The 17,900-nt window shown below is 46.6% G+C and overlaps 1 protein-coding gene across 1 annotated transcript in view; it reads left to right on the top strand.

Moving 5' to 3' along the window:
- Nucleotides 1–17,900, top strand: part of Agbl4 (AGBL carboxypeptidase 4) — a 1,086,156-nt gene that overhangs the window by 964,194 nt on the left and 104,062 nt on the right. The window contains exon 8 of the mRNA XM_057784997.1: nt 6,383–6,497. Within this exon, the coding sequence (XP_057640980.1) occupies nt 6,383–6,497 (115 nt within the window). The remainder of the gene's footprint in view (nt 1–6,382; nt 6,498–17,900) is intronic.

The raw sequence follows: 17,900 nt of genomic DNA, 5'->3' as shown, positions 1-17,900 counted from the left end.
CCGCTTGGTGTGCACTTTCCAGCCAGGGACATAGAGGCTCTGATAAAGTAAGACAGCGTGCTGAAAACGGAGTCCACCTCCTTATTTTGCTCACCATCTTTCTCTCCCTCAGCATCTGCCCCTTGAGACATACAGGAATTCATCTTTCCTTGAGGCAGCACAAGGCAGGCACCATTACCCACGCTTTTCTGCCTACTTACGGTTTGGGTTTGAACTCTATGGGGACAGCCTGAGTCAAGCCCCACAGGGCAGAACTGAAGGTTTCTCTCCAGTAGTCAGAGCCTGAGACTTGGGCCCTCTCCCCAGCCCACCTGGCTCCAGGGAAGTCCAGGTCTGAGACCTAAGGGGACGGTGTCTGAAATCCTCTGTTCTCCACTCACTGGCTCAGTGACCTTGAGCGGGAAATAGGCCTGGAAAGCCCAGTTGTCTCCATCTGGCTGCAACCACAGTTCTCGCTGCTGAGCTGCTAGCGCACCTGCTTCTGGGAGCAGAGTGCAGTTCTGTCATCATGGGTATCTGGAAGGGGTGGTGTTAAGAATGGCAGGCTTTACATTTTCCGAAGAGTGCTTGGTTGCAGAAAGCAGAATCCAGGGCACTTTTCCACCACCCCACTTCACTTGTGGCCCCTGTGTTCCAGAGTATCCTCATTCTCTAGTTTTCTTTAGAATTTGAGAGAACAAAGGAGCTCCCGTGCTGCTCCAGGACAGGATGTGTGAAGCCGCGGTCTCTTAGTAGACAGAGAGACTGGGTCTCAGCACCCCCACTTCTTATCACACTCTGACCTTGGGAATGTCACAAAACCTCCCTGCACCTCAGTTCCTTCATCTCAAAGGGAAACAATAGGAATTCTGCCTCATGGGGTTTTTATGAAGATTGAGAGAGCTAACAGCCACACCCATACAGAACAATGTCTAGAACATCATGTTGAGGAAATGTCACCAGGGCGAGGTGGGAGGAAGCATTAACGGGACACTTGGCAGGCCCCAAACTCTCAGTGAAGCATTTTTTGCCTGGCTTCTGTGCCCCTCGCTATGAACCTGCTCTCAGAGGCTTGGCCGCTCTGTGACCTGCTCTGCCTTGCTGCCATTGGGAAGCCCTGAACTGAGTGCTCCTCACCTGGAGTCTCCACTGCAAGTGAGAAACTTGACCAGAATCAGACCTAGATCTTGGTCTCTGACCTCTGAGCAAGGGATTGCCTCTCTGAAACTCCTCAAGGCTGTTGGCATTTTCTCAATTCAAAAATAAACCCTCCATCTGAGGCGCACTCTGTCCCCTTCAGAACCTCTTGTTGAGTCGATTAGCCCACCTTTATGAAATGTTTCTGCCAGGAAGGCATGCCCCACTCTGGAGGTCAGCAGGCATGGCTGAGGTTTGGAATTAAACAGTCTGGGTTGAGTCTCAATACTTCTGCCTGTCCTTTTGAGTACCTTCAGCAAAACTTGAGCTCTCTGAGCCTCAAAAATGGTGTGATAATACCCTGTCTGAAGATGTCCACAGTGTGGGGAGCTGCTGTCTCTGCTTCCTGGAGAAGTGAGTGGACACCCTGAATGTTACCAGCCAAATTTGTGGAGAAACGGTCTTTTCTGCTCGGATCCTACTGCTTCCTGCCAAAGTGCCCTCCACATAAGGGCGCATGTATACATGCATGTATGAGTGCATGCATGCATGTGTGTATGGGTGCATGCATGCATGTGTGTTTGTGTGTATGTGTAAATGAAGAACTGATACCCTCAGGTGTGTGTGTGTGTGTGTGTGTGTGTGTGTAAATGAAGAACTGGTCCTCTCAGGAAGTCATTCCTCAGGATTATTTTGTCATGGGAAGAGGGCTTGTACACATGCGCATCTGTGGGTGGGGGTGCACAGGTTCATGCACACTCCTCTCACGCCACCATTTCACAGCCACCAGTAGCGCCGGACGTCAAGACCCAGCACCATCTATAACTTCCCACTGTTTGTTCCTCCTCTCCTCTGCTTTCATTCCCACACCTGTCCCTCCTTTATTCTTCCTCCCCTCTGTCTATGGCGCAGTCAGCCATCTATCACAAGTGAAAAGGAGCTTTTCACTTTACATCTGCGAAATGGGCCGAGCCCAGCATGCTGGCAGAGGAATTAAATTCTGTGAAGCCCACGATTCCACAATTTGAGGACAGAGGGCTTGGCTGAGGGCAGTCAGGGTCTAGCACTCCAGCGGAGATCTTGAGGACAGAGGGCTTGGCTGAGGGCAGTCAGGGTCCAATACTCCAGTGGAGATCTGGATGACTGTGGTTGTGCCCCTGGTAACCTGGGCTCACATGCCTCGCTGTGAATCTGGGCTCTGCTCATTCCAGGATGCCACCTCTGAGCAGAGAACAGAGACAGTGAGCCTCACACAGAGCTAGCTACCTGGAGGGAAAAGCATGCCCACAGATGCAAACGTGCTCTAAGACACATGTGAGCAGCCTTCTAGTTCTTTCCCTCTCACCCTAACAGCAAAAGCACTACTCTGAAGCCCGCAGAACTGGTCTAGATCCCACCTAGGCCCCAAGAGTGATGTCACACTTTGACTTTGTTTCCCTGCCTGTAAAATGGAGCCAGAAGCACTGCAAATCAGTCACACACTAAGTGTGCAGTTGCGATTGAGGCTCTGACTTCAGCCAGTTCACATTCATCCTCCGAGCACCGTTGCTGTGCCCAATGCCAAGGCTCTGAGATAAGAGAGAAGCAAACAGATTAGTCCTCCTTTCCTGGAGCCTTCAGCCTGAAGGGAAGGCAGATTCAGCCAGCACAAACCGTGATCCGTCTGATCACAGGCTCAGGAAACGCGCTTTTCCTTATTCTTTTAGACTGTTTCTATTTTGAGGCCATGGTCTTTCAGACTGATGGCATAATCTCAGTCATTTCCTGCAGGGTTGTTTGATTGGAGCAGAGTTCAGGTCATCTTGAGAGCATCACCTCCCCTTCACTGGCTGCGTCCTCATGGTTCTCCAGGCTTTCATCTCCCCAGGGCCCTTGCTGGTCAGCAGCAGGTCAGATCCTGGCTCCTCATGCCAAGTGCTTTATGAGCCCCTCCTGGCTGCATGAGCCTCGCCCACCACCATTCTTTTCCTCTGGCATACTGTAGCCACGAGTGCTTTACAGAGCCCAGAAATGACCTGTGTCTTCCTAGCTTTAAATCATATAGTGGTTCTCTAATGTTTTTGTTTATGTGTATATATATATATATATATCATATAAATAATATATGGCATATTATATATATATATATACATGCATACATACATATATAGCCTTGCTTTCTTCTCTGATTTGTCCCTTACATTTCTCCTCCCTTCCCACCACCTATGAGCAAATCATTAAAAGCCATGATTAAAACAGCACATGTACATGCTTACTCCACGCGAGACACTTGGTTTGTATCAACTCATAGTCTTTGTAGTATCCCCTAATAATTATTACTTTCTCATTTTTAACTTTTGAGAAAACTGAGGAGTGTAGAGAGTAAGGTCACACAGCAAATTAATGCCTCTCAAGAAGGACTAAAGCCTGGAGACTACAGTTTCCAACCGTATCTTTAACCCTGAAGTTAACCCAGATGAAGAGCTGTGTGCTGCCAAGGAAGCCATCTTCTTTCTTGCCCCCACGGCTTGGTGTAAGCATTCCTCTCCTGGCTGCCTTCGGCACCTTTCATCTTGCCCATCCATCTTGCTGATCCTTTCCCCAAGACCCTTTCTCACCTGTCCCCTTACCACCCAGCTTTGATTGAGTCAGGAGCCTTTTGTGGGTTCTCATGACTCTCTGCAGCTCTCACTAGGGCCTTGGCTAGTAAGTGTGGATTTGCTGTCCTGTTGTTCAGGATTCCACTGCAAGAACATTGTGTTCATCTTAGAATGCCCACTTTGCAGAGTTAGGGGCTGTCAGTTCAACTAACCTTGGGCTTTGTCAAGGATGGTCCAATGATAAGTATTTCTTTATTTCTCTTTCTTAAAAAAATATTTAGTTTTATTAATTAAAATCCTAAGTACTTGTGTGTATCTGTGTGAGCATGTTCACATGCACATGAGTGAAGGTACCCATGGAAACCAGAGGCATCAAATACCCCTAGCTTTAGAACTGAAGGCAGGGTATGAGCCCCACCTGATGTGGATGCTGGGAATCAAATGTGGGTCCTCTGCAAGAGCAACGCCTGCCCTTAATAGTCGAGCTATCTCTCCAGCCCCATCAATAGGCATTTCCTAAGCATTGGCTGTAGGCTCAATCCTGAGGCAGGCATTTTAGAAGAAATGGAGACACTGAAAGTAAAGATTGAACAGAAGGTTGGTCTGGCAAAGCTCATCCTGGTCAGCTGGAGGTTGGCATCAGGCAAGAATCTCTGCACATAACTTTAATTTTAGATCTTCAGCCACTTCCCTTCTCTTCCTCACCTTCCTGCCATCCTGTTTTCCCCAGTCTTGATGATGCATACTTAGAGGAACGGGCATGACAACATCACGACTATGCCAAAGACTGGGGTCATGGCAGCTATTGGTGTCTAGCGGCAAGGTGAAGGCTACCCCTACCTCACTTGACAGATTAGGTATCATCCTTCCATTGAAATGAGAAAACTGGTCAGAGCAAGCACTCAACACTTTCAGCCGATAGTCAACTAAGATTCAATATTAATCCCCAAGTCTTTTCTGCTTCCTGGATCCTTCTGCTCTCTCCATCCATGCGAAGCTTGCCCAGGTATGCCATTGCCTCTCCATGCTTGCTTTCTCCTGTGTGCCTTCCCATGATGCTTCACTTCCTACTACCTTTCCTTCATGAGGTGACCCTCTACCCAGAGCCTTTTCAACTCTTCTTTGCTTCATCAAACCTCTAGACAACTTAGCCTAGTCCCTCTTCCAGAAACCATCCTATCAAGCTGTAAATAGAGAGAGGAAGAAAGGGAGGGGGAAATTCTAATGACTCTCCTCTTATAAGAAGATTAGTTGGGGTCTGGGGAGAGGGATTGGGAAGTACATTGCTTGCCTTGCAAGCACAGGGACCTGGGTTTGATCCCTAGCATGTGTGGAGGTGGAGGGGGGCATAGGAAGAAGGGTGGATGGGAAAGGTTCTTGTTCGGTTCACTCTGACTTCAAGCTAAGTTATAAGTCTGAAATTTACCCTCCCATAGCCCAAGTCTACCTGGGAAGGTGAGCTCTGGATAGCCATAGTCTGTCTGCCTTTGTTTTCCCTCATTCTTTTATTAGGTGCCTAATTGGCAGCCCAATTAATCTGCTCATCTGTGAAGGAGGTGAGCGCCTCCCATTTCCAGAAGCCATTCTCTGAGGCAGCATGGCCCAGCCCTGTGTGCCGGCTGGCTCCTTGATGGAGGGCTGCCCAGGGAGCCAGGGTCAATTAGCGGACAGATTAAGCAATTATTAGCCCCTAACAAGGGCGCCTGGCATCATTACCCTGCCTGTTTATTGGCAAACCGCAACTCTAATATGAGGACCAACAAATAAATTAGGGCATCTGGTCCACTGCCGCGTCAGCCGAGAAGTAAATGATGTCCAACTGGCCCTGGGCTGCCCATGGATTCTCAGCCTGGCATAATGAAAAGCCCGAGATGTCCCTTGCTGGTCACAGCAGCTTTGGAATGAACTCTGAAGTGATTTATCATTCCAAGAGCTAAATGTCTGCTGCTGGGCACATGAATTACTCTTAGTTACCCTGCTGTCTTCCTCATGCCTGTCTGTCAAGACCAGTAAGGGTCCCGTTCAGAGGCTCCCTCTTATCCAGTGGAAAACGAGTCTCCTCTGCCTTTGGGAGACTCTCCTACCACTTTATGGCATTACGTCAATTTCATGAAATGTTAGAGTAGTATTTTGACTATATGTTCAGGTCTCCAGCGAGGAAGTAGATACTTGGAACAGAGGAGAGGAACAGGACTGAGGACCATTGATGTCACCCAACCCCTTTCCTGTGAATAGATGCAGCGCATCAACAGAAGAGTACTAGAGGGGATACTTCAGGAAGGCCCCTGTGATTATGTGATGAGGTCACCTTCCTGAATTTATTGCTGTTCGCTAAGAACCCCCAAAGCCCAGCTCGAATGCCTGGAAATCCTCTCTGCTCCATCTGCATGAGTGCTTTATCCCTCTTGTTCCTAGGCCTCAATGCTATGTTCTGAGCTACCTTCTCTTAGAAACAGAGATATATTTGAACAACCCATTGGTAAATACCTCATCATATATCCGTATATCCATAATTATAGACAGTAGCTGATACCTCATCCTATATCCGTATATCCATAATTATAGACAATGGCTGATAACAGAGACCAACAGTCACTGACCCTCTTGTCATTTCATACACTAAGAAAAATGTACCCCGTCATTCTTGAAATGCTTTGAGGCTAATCCAGGCCTGTCTCTCTCCCTAGGGATCATTGACTTCCTTGTAAGTCAGCATCCAATTGCCCGTGTCCTACGTGAACACTTGGTCTTCAAGATTGCACCAATGCTCAACCCTGATGGGGTCTACCTGGGCAACTACAGGTGAGGGACTGGGGACAAATGTCTAGAAGCAGGAAGTGGCAGGATGGAGGGATGGAAACGAGGCAATTAACTTGAGAAATAATTTCTAGCCTAACCATTAGAGGAATTATTAGAGGATAATTTAAAATCAGAGGAAATTTTCCTCCACCTCCCGAGTGCAGCTAATGTCGTTGGCCATTTATAAACGACTATCCAAAGTCACTTGCTGGAGTTTTCTGAACAGACTGATAGACTAAGAACCAGAAGAACTAATATTAATTTTAGCACCAGCTACCTCCATAACCTTGAGGGATTTGCTGATGCTCAATTTCTCTTGTATAAGAGACAATTATCCCGCAGCAGGGCAGTTGTATCGGCAGGAATGATGGGGAAGAATGAGCTTAGCAGAACCTCAGACAGTGGTTATAACGCTCCCTGATCTGTTGCTGTGTTCCTCCTAGGAGATCCTTATTGAAGGAGCATAGCAGCCCTGATCATGGGGCAGTACTTCTCTTTGGATGGACATCCCACTCAGCCTCACTCCCGCTCATAGGCCGTATCTTGAATGTTCTTTCTCCTGTCTTAGAACTATCATTTATAGCCTAAAATTCCACTGCCCAGGGGATCATTTGCCAAAAGAACATTGAGTTCTCCGAGAGAGACAGTCTTATTGCCCTTATTTCACAGATGAGGCAACGGACTTGCCCAGAGCACATGGCGGTAGATAATTGACTGCCTAACTTCACTGCCCAAATGACACGACTTTAGATCTGATCAGGCCCATAACCTTCAAGACAGCAGCCAACCTCCCCAAACTTTGCATGGAAGGCTTTATGTGCCCGGGTGCCTGTGTCTGCGCTGACTTCAGTCTGGCCCACGTTCTTTCCTTCCAGAAACGCTCCTCTGCCTTCTCTAATCAAAGCCTATTGCCCTAGACTTTTTCTTTATAACTGGCCCTCTTTGTAGAACCAGCTCATCCCTTATTCACCGGCTAACTCCTGACAACTCAGCTTATATTTGTGTTCTAGGAATCATTTCCCCCAATCCCCCCAAAAGTGTCAACTGCCTTCTGGGTTATCACAGGCCTGATTACCACGGAAAGGGAACAAGAGGCCAATCAATCATGGGAATTCATTGCTGCAGCTTTGGAGAGTGTTCACGAACCCCACTGAACTTCAGGACAGCAGAAGACAGGATTGTCTTTGTGTTCTCACTGCCTAGCAGCAGGAATTAGCCAATAACAGATGCTCAGGAAGTGATGGATGTAAGTGATGAAAGGAATGACCCTAATGATGAAGAAAGAAAATAGGCGAGATTGCCAAGGCCCTTGGCTGAGTTCAGATGTAAGATCTTCCCACAGCCAGGTAGAGCCATTTTACACAAGGCTGCTTTAGTACTCTCTAAAACCATGGAAATTGGGTCCAGAGGAGTTCTCTGGTACCCCTGGGTCTGAGAGAGACCCACGGGATGCATGAAGCCTTCATTAAAGTCAATTTTGCTTCTTCTCCTAATTGGCTGGAGTGATGGCTCATTAGCATCTGCAGGTTTTACAGCTTGTTGCAGGCCCAAGAGTAATCCCATTCTCCCTTCCCCAGACAGAATGTGTGGTTAGTGATAATAGCGGCAGAAAGACCATTTGATTTATGTTAACATTCCTGTTTAATTACGAGAGCCGCAGTGGTCAGAGAGAGGTCAATTCTGCCACCCCACATGCTTGTTTATGCATCAGCTGCTGTCCAGGGAAGGGTTAGCTAGAAACCGGTCCATGACCTTGGTCAGCACGGCTCCTTTCTTTCTGCTTCTGATGGCCAGGGAGTAGGAAAGGGGGTTTAGATGCTTTCCATACATCTTCAGGGGCCAGATTTTGTGACTGGGGGCATGTAGCTCCAACACTCACTCAGAAATGGTTTCAAGGTGAAGTTTCAACTCCCAACATTCTCCTAAGTAAGAAAATATGATCCTTTCTCATTACAAGAGCTGCAGAAAGTCTCTAATCACAGCATTAATCCTGATTTTAAAACAGATCAGAACAGCCAAAAGGATCCTATCAATCATGAGCATTCATTTCTACAGCTTTAGAGTATAGGGAAGATATAAGAAAGACAGTAATAGAGACTCAGAATGCATCCGTTCAAGGTGCCCTGAAGTCCCCACGACAATTCCTTCCACGTCAGTTCCTCCTACGCACTCTCTGCAGTCATATTTCTTGGGTTTGCCATGGTTCTCTAAGGTGTATGGCATAAAATATAATTTGGAGTTTAAATAAGTTTGGGAAATTCTGAACTAAGTGAAGTTACTTTTCAGAACATTGCATATGGTCATGAACACAAGCAGTCTCGGAAGAGAACTATGTTTCTAAAAGGTTAAGTGCCCTGGTCCACACAGCCCAGCACCTGGGTTAGGTTTATGAAACATTTGGGGAAATGCCATCCCAGGAAAGTCTGCTTGCCAGCTCAATGGTCTGGCAAGGCCCCACACGTGTTTCATTTAATCCTCACAACTCTGAAGGGAGGGCTCTGTTAGGGTTTCTTCTGCTTTCAAATATAAAAATCCACTCAAACTAGTTTAGCGGCCAAGGGATGGTTTGAGGGAAGGAAAGAGGGAGGCTGGCCCTTAGGACTCTGGGGCAACAAAGCCAGACTTCACAGGATGCTGGTGGGATCACAAGACACAGGTCAGAAACAGGCATTAGTGTCCCTGTTTCCCTCTCATGCCCTTTCAACTTTTCTTCTCTCAGCAGCTCCCTGTAGAGGTGCAATGCCTGGGAGAAGCTAAAGAATCTACACCAGGGCTATAGCCAATGGTGGGGCAGGCGTGAATAAAGTACTGTCCTCCCTGCTGTCTGTCCTGCTGCAGCCAGGGCTGGGCCTGGTGCCTCTGAGTCTATGGCAAGACAGGCCTGCACTGAGGCACCTCAGGGGATAGGAAGGCAGATCACAAGCCACTTCCCTGCAGTGTGGAGGGATGGAGGGTCTTCAGAGTTATGAAGTGAGTGATAACATGGGCTTTGTTTAGTCAGGTGTGACATCAACTTCTGATCCATGGTCTATGTGCCACAGGACCTTGGGTAACTGACACAGCCTGAATAAGCTATGTATGTATGTATGCATGCATGTATGTATCCATCCATCTGTTTGTCTGTCGTTTGTCAGTGGGAAATGAAAGAGTTAGGAGAACTTTGGGAGATAACACACTTAAAGCACAGTACAGGGAACATTGTAAGTTCTAAATAAAAATCTATTCCTTTCCCCTCTCCTTACTCCACTCCCTGTTTTCTCCATATTAAGGAAGCACGTGATCCAATATAAAAAAAATAAAAACAGTCAATTTCCCAGTTCTCTTATCTCAGCTCATATATTTAATAACACAATACCTATACTTTAATTCTAATTGGTAGAGAAGGTTAATATAACCTGGGGGTGTGGTTTAATTGGTAGACTCATTGCTTAGCACACACAGATCCCAGGGTTCAATATCCAGCGCCCCATAGAACCAGACATGGTGGCACATGCCTATAACCCTAGCACTCAGGAGGTGGAGTCTGAAAGGTCAGAAATTCAAGGTCGTCCTTGGCTACACAGTGAGTTTGAGGGCAGCTTGGGATGCATGAGAAAGAGAGAGGGAGGTAGAGGGAGAGAAATATTCCCACATACACTTTCCCCTAGAATGTAATAGCAGCAGATGGTTGTTGTACTATTCTGGGAATATTCATCATGTTAAAGAGCAGCAGAGTCTACTAGCTAGATTACTGTGTATGGTACCACACTGTGGCTGTGCTAAGAGTATATATGGCCTATATTAAAGTTTATATTACAATATGTGGCAACCACAGTATATTTCATGGCAGCTTCTAAATTGTTATATCATATGAATTGACTGTACATAACCCTTATTATGTATAACAATGACATAGGGCAAGAATGCACTCTGACATGCTCACAACACTCCAGTCATTTCCCTTCCCCCTGCAGACGTCAGGTCTCCAGCTAATCCATTGGAAGACCTTCCCAGCACCTGCAAGAGGCAGTGGGCTCCCCACTGCACCCTTTCATAGCACCTTGCCTGGTCCTGGCCTGATTTGTAATCATGTATATATGTGACTTTGTCTGCCTTGTTCCCGTTAGGCCTGTCATCGTGGCTGACACAGAATGGGCCTGTTATCTCTATTTTCTGAATGAACAAATAGACAGTGGTGTGTAGTGATGGCGCTGACACAAAGCTAAAATCCCTAGAAGAGAGTAACTATGGCCAGATGCCGTCAGCTTCCATCCCCAACTGGTTAATCGCATGCTGTCAAGACATGAATATGCTTCCGGTTTCACAGGATGAGTGGCTGTTAGAAGGTGACACTCTGGATTCTTGGGCACCATTTTGCCATCCTGTAGAACCCAGTGCTTTTAAAAGCACCTAAATACTGCGTTTGTTTAGTACAATGGTTTAAGAAAGGAAAGACAGCTTGTATTATATCCGTTAGAGAAAATGGGAAACATTCTAAGAAGGTGAAGAGCCATGGGCAAGGCTCCAGGCTTACATCCCGGGTTTCTGGGCTCTAACTTTTACCAGTTTCCTCCCCTAGCCTGCGTGGCTTGTTGTCTTGAGAAAACACAACTTTCACTCCAAGCCTCCATTTTCCTCCAGACTTTATGGAGGAACTAAATGTAGGAAAAGACAACTCTCATCATCCAGTAGATGCCTCAGGGGGAAGCTGTGTAGGAGAGGCATGGCTACACCATGAATGAACCTGGAGGATAGTGCTGCCAAGTGAGATAAACCAGCTCCAAGGAGACAAAAACTGTTGGATTCTATTTACATGGGGAGCTTCAAGTAGTCACTGAAATCACAAACAGGAAGCAGTATGATGGTTCTGGAGCTTTGGGAAGGGCAGAAGAGAATCACTGTGTAGTGGGCGAACAGGCCTAGGTTTCAGGGATGGTGCCCATGGCAACACGTTACCAATGTTTAATGCCATTGAGCCACACACTTACAACGGTTAATCTGGTAAAATTTATGTTATATTGTACTTTTAAAAAAAGAAAAGAAAAAAAATAGCCTGACTACAGATTTTGCAATGTGGTTGTTTGCAAACCGTTCCAAGGGTATCTGGCAACTCATATCTTGATGGATAGGTATTGCAACTTCCAGCATCACAGAGCCAAGAAGCTGCAAGCCTAGCTGTCAGGCCATCAAGGTGGGGGTGATAGGCAGATCTGTTGAGAATCAGTGAGCAATTCTCAATGAGTTGCAGAACACAAGGCTTTGCATGCAGGCTGAGGTACTGGCACGGTCTCGTTGCCGCCACCACCATTCTTGTTGTTTCCTCTGCAGAGAAGGCAGCCCTACCCGCCCCTGCACCCCACTGTATTTTCCAAGCATTGGTAATGGCTTGCCTATGAAAAACAGACCTTCCATCTCCATATGACAATATGAAATTCTGTGTTGGGTTTGCATTTCTTAATTAGGTGTTTGTCATTGTGTATTCCATAGAGCCACGTACAAGTAAACAGTCATAGACCTTGGAATAAATTTATTGGTTTTATTTATGTTTCTGGGCATAAAAATCTATAATTACCAGGTACAGCCTCAGTATAACTGGTATTTAATGACAATTACTTTTTGTTACCATAGAAATGAGTCCAAAGTAGTTACCCATAATTTCTCATTTCCCAAACCTCACACATGCTGAATTGCAATATTACCATAGTAATTGCCTATTAGTCATCATAAAATACGCAGTTACCCAAAAGATAGCAGGATGCTGTGAAATTGCTCATCTTCTGAAGACCTCAGTGCTTCTTAGGAGTGTGGAGGTCAGGCGGAACAGACCTCTCTGGGTGGTGCAGAACTGATTCTGCTTTATGGCCCAGCAAGGCAGACTCTGAGGTAGAAGCAGAAGCTAGCTACAGGAGCAGCAGGGGTCTGGGGTCACTATGTCTTTCGGCGCTGGTAATCCTATTGTAGCAAAGATGCTTCATTGCAGTAAATCTAATTTCAGCTAGGTTTGTTAAGGACTTGCTGGGTGTTAATGCCTTGTGCGGGTGCTTGAGAAAGCCAAAGGCACTAACCAGACTCAGCAGTCACCAACAAGAACCCCGGTGTTTGTGTGAGAAGAGGAAAAGCGTCTACTTACTGTGCACCCTTCAGTTCTAATCTAAACTGAGGAAGGTGGTGTGGCAGCCCCGTTTTAAACAGAGAAGGGCAAGGAGGCCCAGGGGTAGTACAGAATCAGTCTCAGGTTCCCTGGCACAAAAGATCACTTTTGTATATCAGTGTTCCAAGGAGAACAGTCCTTCATTTTTGACCTCATGCTGGACTGTCTCTTGAAGCTGAAAGAACCTCCTTCTGACTGGGGGTGACAAAGGAGGGGTTTGAAAGGATGAGGGACCTGGAGCTAGAGAGGTGGCTCGGGAGTTAAGAATGCTTACTGCTCTTGAAGAGGACCTTCATTTGGTTCCTAGCACCCACACAGTTGCTTACTTGTAACTCTAGTTCCAGGGAAACCAACGCTTAAGTTCTTTATGACCTCTACAGACTTCTGCACACATGTGATGCAAATGAACTCATGTATGTTCATATACACATAGGCTAAAGAAAAATTAAGAAGGGGGGAATCTTAAGAATTCAACAGTCATAAAGGGGTCCTAAGGAGAACAGGAAAGACATCATTAAATATAATAGTGAGATTGAAATTCCAGGAACAGTATGTCAAATGCACACACACACACACACACACACACACACACTTTATAATGGTCCTCTTTTCACCTAAGAATCAGAGGAGGAATTAAGGAAATTTTAAGCTGACCAAAGTGGAATGGAACATAAAATAATGTTCATGTTTTATTTGTTTTGTGTCAATATCAAAACGACTTTTTCCATTGAGCTAGAAATGGAAAACAATGCTCCATGCAGCTCCACTGAGAGATCTGCCAGCCCCTCCTCCTCTTCCTCTCCTACCTTTCCTCTCTTACAGCATCACAGACAAATATCTGGTGCAGTGCCTTGCTCAGGGCAGGAACCCCTCAGCAGCATCTTTGAGGGCTGCCTGCATTAACCCCTGACTGTGGAAACTCATGCACAATGACCCCCCTCTCCCACCTGAACACCTGGCTGTGGAAGCTCAGGCACAGTGACTCCCCTCCTCCACTTGAATTCCTGGCTGTGGAAACTCAGGCACAGTGGCACCCCACCCCCCCATACATGCCAAGGCATCAGCTGCACCCATGCTCCCTCTGCCTGTTAGAAAGGACTTTCTGTTTGTGGTGGTTTAAAAAAAAAATGGCCTCCAAAGGCAGTTCACTATTTGGAGGTGTGGTCTTGTTGGAGAAAACGTGTCACTGTGGAGGTGGGCTTTGAGGTCTCATCTATGCATAAACCATGCCCAGAGACAGACCACTTCCTGTCACCTGCAAGTCAAGGCGTAGGACTCTTAGCCCCTTCTCTAGCACCATGCCTGCTTGAGTACCACCATGTTGTACCATGACAATAATGGACTGAACCTCTGAAAATGTAAGCCACCCCAATTAAATGTTATTCCTTTGTAAGAGGTGCTGTGGTCATGGTGTCTCTTCACAGCAAACCCTAGTTAAGACATTGTTGAAGCTCTTACTGTCTCTGCCTTCTGAAGGCTCCCTCTGGTCCAGATTAGTATCTGCCCAGCAGTCATTGAATTGTTGGAAGATTGTGTGTCTTTGCTCTTCCCCCTTTCCCATCGATGCTAGCTCCCGCTCTGCAGGTTGAAGCACTCAGAGCCTTGCAACTTGTCATACGTAGCCTCATACCCTGTCCTTCCTACTGTCCTCCAAACATACTCCAGAGGTTTGTCATTGCCTGTCTTTGAGGCATGGTGTCTAGGACTGAATGATGATGATGATGATGATGATGATGATGATAGTTAACATGTATTGCTTCTTCTGCGCCTGGCACTATTCCAAGGATTTTGCATTTATTGTTTCACTTAACCATTAGCACAATTGCACCATTATTCTCTCTTGACAGATAAAGAAACGGGCACAGCAAACTCCCTCTAGCATAGTGATCTAAATAGCGGGATAAGGCTGGGAAGGGTTCATCTCACACCTCATTCTGGGGACCACATTTGTGACACAGCCCATATGCCCTTGACATTGGACTCTCCTTCACCTCAATCTTTACCTAAATCCATCCTCATGCATTTATTTGGCTGAGTTGCAACCCCCCCCCTCCGCCGCCATCTTTTTGTAGAGCCCTTTGAGAAGCCTGTGACAGAGGCAGGGCAAGAGTTATGCTCCTTCCTTAGGCAAGGAAATCAGGCCATAGAGGATGGAAATAACTCCTTGAAGGTCATAAGAACCACATGCTTCAGAGGCAGCCTGAGCAACGGCCAAGGCCAGACAGACCCTTACCTCCTAGAGACTCTCCTACTTTATATAACCTGAGCGATGTTTTTATGGAGGCTGAAAGGACACTTGGGCCCTTGGTGTAATCGGGTGTCTAACCCACAAGTGCACACCGCCAAAACCAATTATTCAAATGAGCCTCCCAGCCAGGTTGCTCAGAAAAGGCCAGATGGCTAGATGCCTGTGGAGGCAGCTTCCATCTCTGTCCTGCAAGCAGCCGAGTCACATTTCAAAGTTGGGTTGATAGCAAGTTGGTTTCAATAATTGATTCTAGAGTGAAAACCAGTCTGTGGGGCAGTAGATACCAAGAATTGGTGGCTTGGGATTCTAGAGGAGCAAAACAATGGACTAAAGTTAGGACGCCATCACTTCTGGTCTTAGTTCCTCAACCGCTGCTCACCTAGCACTGGTTCTCCATGTAAACTCAGAAGGCCCCTGAGCTGTTTAGCCTGGACTTGAGGTCTTTCCAGTATCACTGAGCATCTTCTCATGCTTTTCACCCACCAGCAACCTTATCTCTCCTTCATCTTCTTTTCCTTCTGTGCTTTCCCCAAGAGTGCACAGTTGCCCATTCTCACTGACAACTGGCCTTTGCTGGCGCTCTGCTTCTGCTGAAGAAGCCTTCCCACTACTTGTGTCTTTCCTCTGCTTCTGTTTTCCCTCTGCCTTCCTCCCTCCTTTGAATCTACCCTCCCTTCCTTTCTTACTTCCTTCCCTCCCTCTTTCTCACCCTTGTCTTCTCTTATTCCCCCTCCCTCTTTCTCACCCCTCTCTCTTATTCTACCCCTTCTTCCCCTCCTGTCTTCCTTCCTTCTTTCCTTCACCAAGTACGTACCTGATACCATGCAGCAGGAATATGATGTAGGCTTGGCCTTATTCTGAGCTCAGAGGTCACAGAGAAAGGCTTTCTATCTCCTTTGGGAATGTAGGAATGGGGGCAGTCAAGGAAGATGTCCTGCAGGCTGTCCTGTATGAGATGAGTCTTGAATGATGAGTCAAAGTTGGCCAGGGGAAGAAAATGATGACGTATTCAGAAGGAATAATAGTGATCCATGTCGATACAATACAAAGCAAGCTGTCAGACACTGCTGTCAGCGTCACGAGTGTATCCATCACTGAAGGTCAAAGGATGGCAGTTGATATACTCCTGCTCTCAGTCTCATCCTACCGCTTGATGTGTAAGTGATCAGAAAGGCAGAGGTAAAAATATTAGCTCTATTGTTGATTAAGGCATGCTCTGCATCTGTGGCCCATATTGACTTCTGTTTGATTTTCCCCTGAATTCAACATCCCATTGGCCACAAGAAGAGGATAAAGTGAGCAGCTTCCAGAGAAGCTTGTTCACTGTGTAAACAAGAGCAGACCAGAATGGAATTTTCCTGCAGAGCTCCGTATTCATATCCCCAGACTTCCACAAACCAGCATACTGAGGCCAAAGGGTAGAGCTCCGTGGCAGAATACTTGTCTATTATGTCCGGATTATGTGCCTAGACCCACACAAAACAAAATAAATGTGAGGCATAAATAACAAAACAAATCTCAACACATTCCTGAGTAGTTTAGGCCCAAAAGGACCAGTTCCTTGAGTTGGTCAGTCAGAAAATTCTATCCCCACCCACAGGAAGGAGTAGCAAGGGTGTGTGTGGGGGTATACCACCCAAGAACTACCTTAAACCAAGAAGGTAGACCTTCATGCCCTTGTCACATGGCAGAGAAGGAAGCTGACACACAGAGAGAAGTTAAGTCTCTTGCTCATGGCCCCTGGTGTTGATTAGAGATCAAGGAACCAAACTCAGGGTGCTTCCTAGGGGCCCACAATGCTGATCTCTGCTTCTGGAACCAGGTTGTGGAGGACCCTAAACGTTGGGCCATGAACACTGCTAACAGGTGTGTAACACATACCTCAAACTAGGCAGTGCCCTCTGAATCTCGCACAGACAATCTCATTTGGTCTTCACAGCAACCCTCTGAGAGTGGAAAAATCCTCACTTTTCTGCCCAGAGAAACTCTAGTCACAAAATTACTAGACAGATAAGCACATATTTTTCTAGGCAACGTGGCTCCTATGTCCATATTTGAATTTGGGGTCCTTAGAACAAGTGAGAGACTTGCCAGTTCCCACATGGGAAGGATATGAAGGACTTCTCCCTCCCTGTCTTTCTTCTGCCCCCTCTCACCTAAGAAGTTACAATAGTCAATTCCTAGCTTCAAGGCCAGTGAGCTCCCTTAAAAAATTGTACCCTTGGGCTTTTCAAAAAACAGTAAACCTTTTATCAGTGTTGTTATGGAGAGAAAAAGTATCCCCTTTGATTCTGAAATGAACTTTCAACCTTACTATTCCACAGCCATGACCTTGGCAAATCCCTTCTTCACTCTTGATCCCACCTCCCTTTCTCTAAGTGTCTGGATAGGATTTGATAGAATTTGGAGTTCTTCTAGGTGGTGCCTAGATCTGGGGAGTGTTAAGTTGCAATGCTGGGAAGCTTCTAGAGCCTAATATGTTCAACTTCCAAGCAGGAGATTGGACAGAGGGAGAGGAGACCCCCTGAAGCCAAGCTGTGCATGGGAGAGAGGAGTCATGTTCTTGGACGAGCTTTTCCTGAGATGTAAAAAGTCCATTCCACCAATTAGGCACCAAGGACCGATCGACGTAACAATTACATCAAGGTTGGACTTGGCCATACAAACAGCAAAACCACCAAGAAGTTTCACCTAATCATGGATAATGACGTCCCCATCGTCATGTAGATAGACTCCTCTATTTGGGTAAACTTCCACACTCTGTAGTCTAACACCTCCTGAGACCAGGAGGTCACATGCAGTAGGAGAAGAACTACGTATAACTGCCAGAGCTGTTCAGGAAGGAGTGGCTGAAATCTCAGGTGAGGCTCTCATGACCTCTTTCTATGAGGGAACACCAACAGGTCCAGTATTGCGCATCTCTTGCAAGCAGTCACAACCACTCTGATGAAGACAGTAATGCTGTTACGCTTGGAGGATAGCATTCTGCAATGGCCTCCAGCAAAGCTTTTCCTTGTCGCTAGGAAGA

Source organism: Chionomys nivalis, chromosome 11 (assembly GCF_950005125.1).
Source record: "Chionomys nivalis chromosome 11, mChiNiv1.1, whole genome shotgun sequence".
Lineage (NCBI taxonomy): Eukaryota > Metazoa > Chordata > Mammalia > Rodentia > Cricetidae > Chionomys > Chionomys nivalis.
Note: the sequence above shows the minus strand (reverse complement) of the source record. Positions and strands in the feature narration are given on the sequence as shown.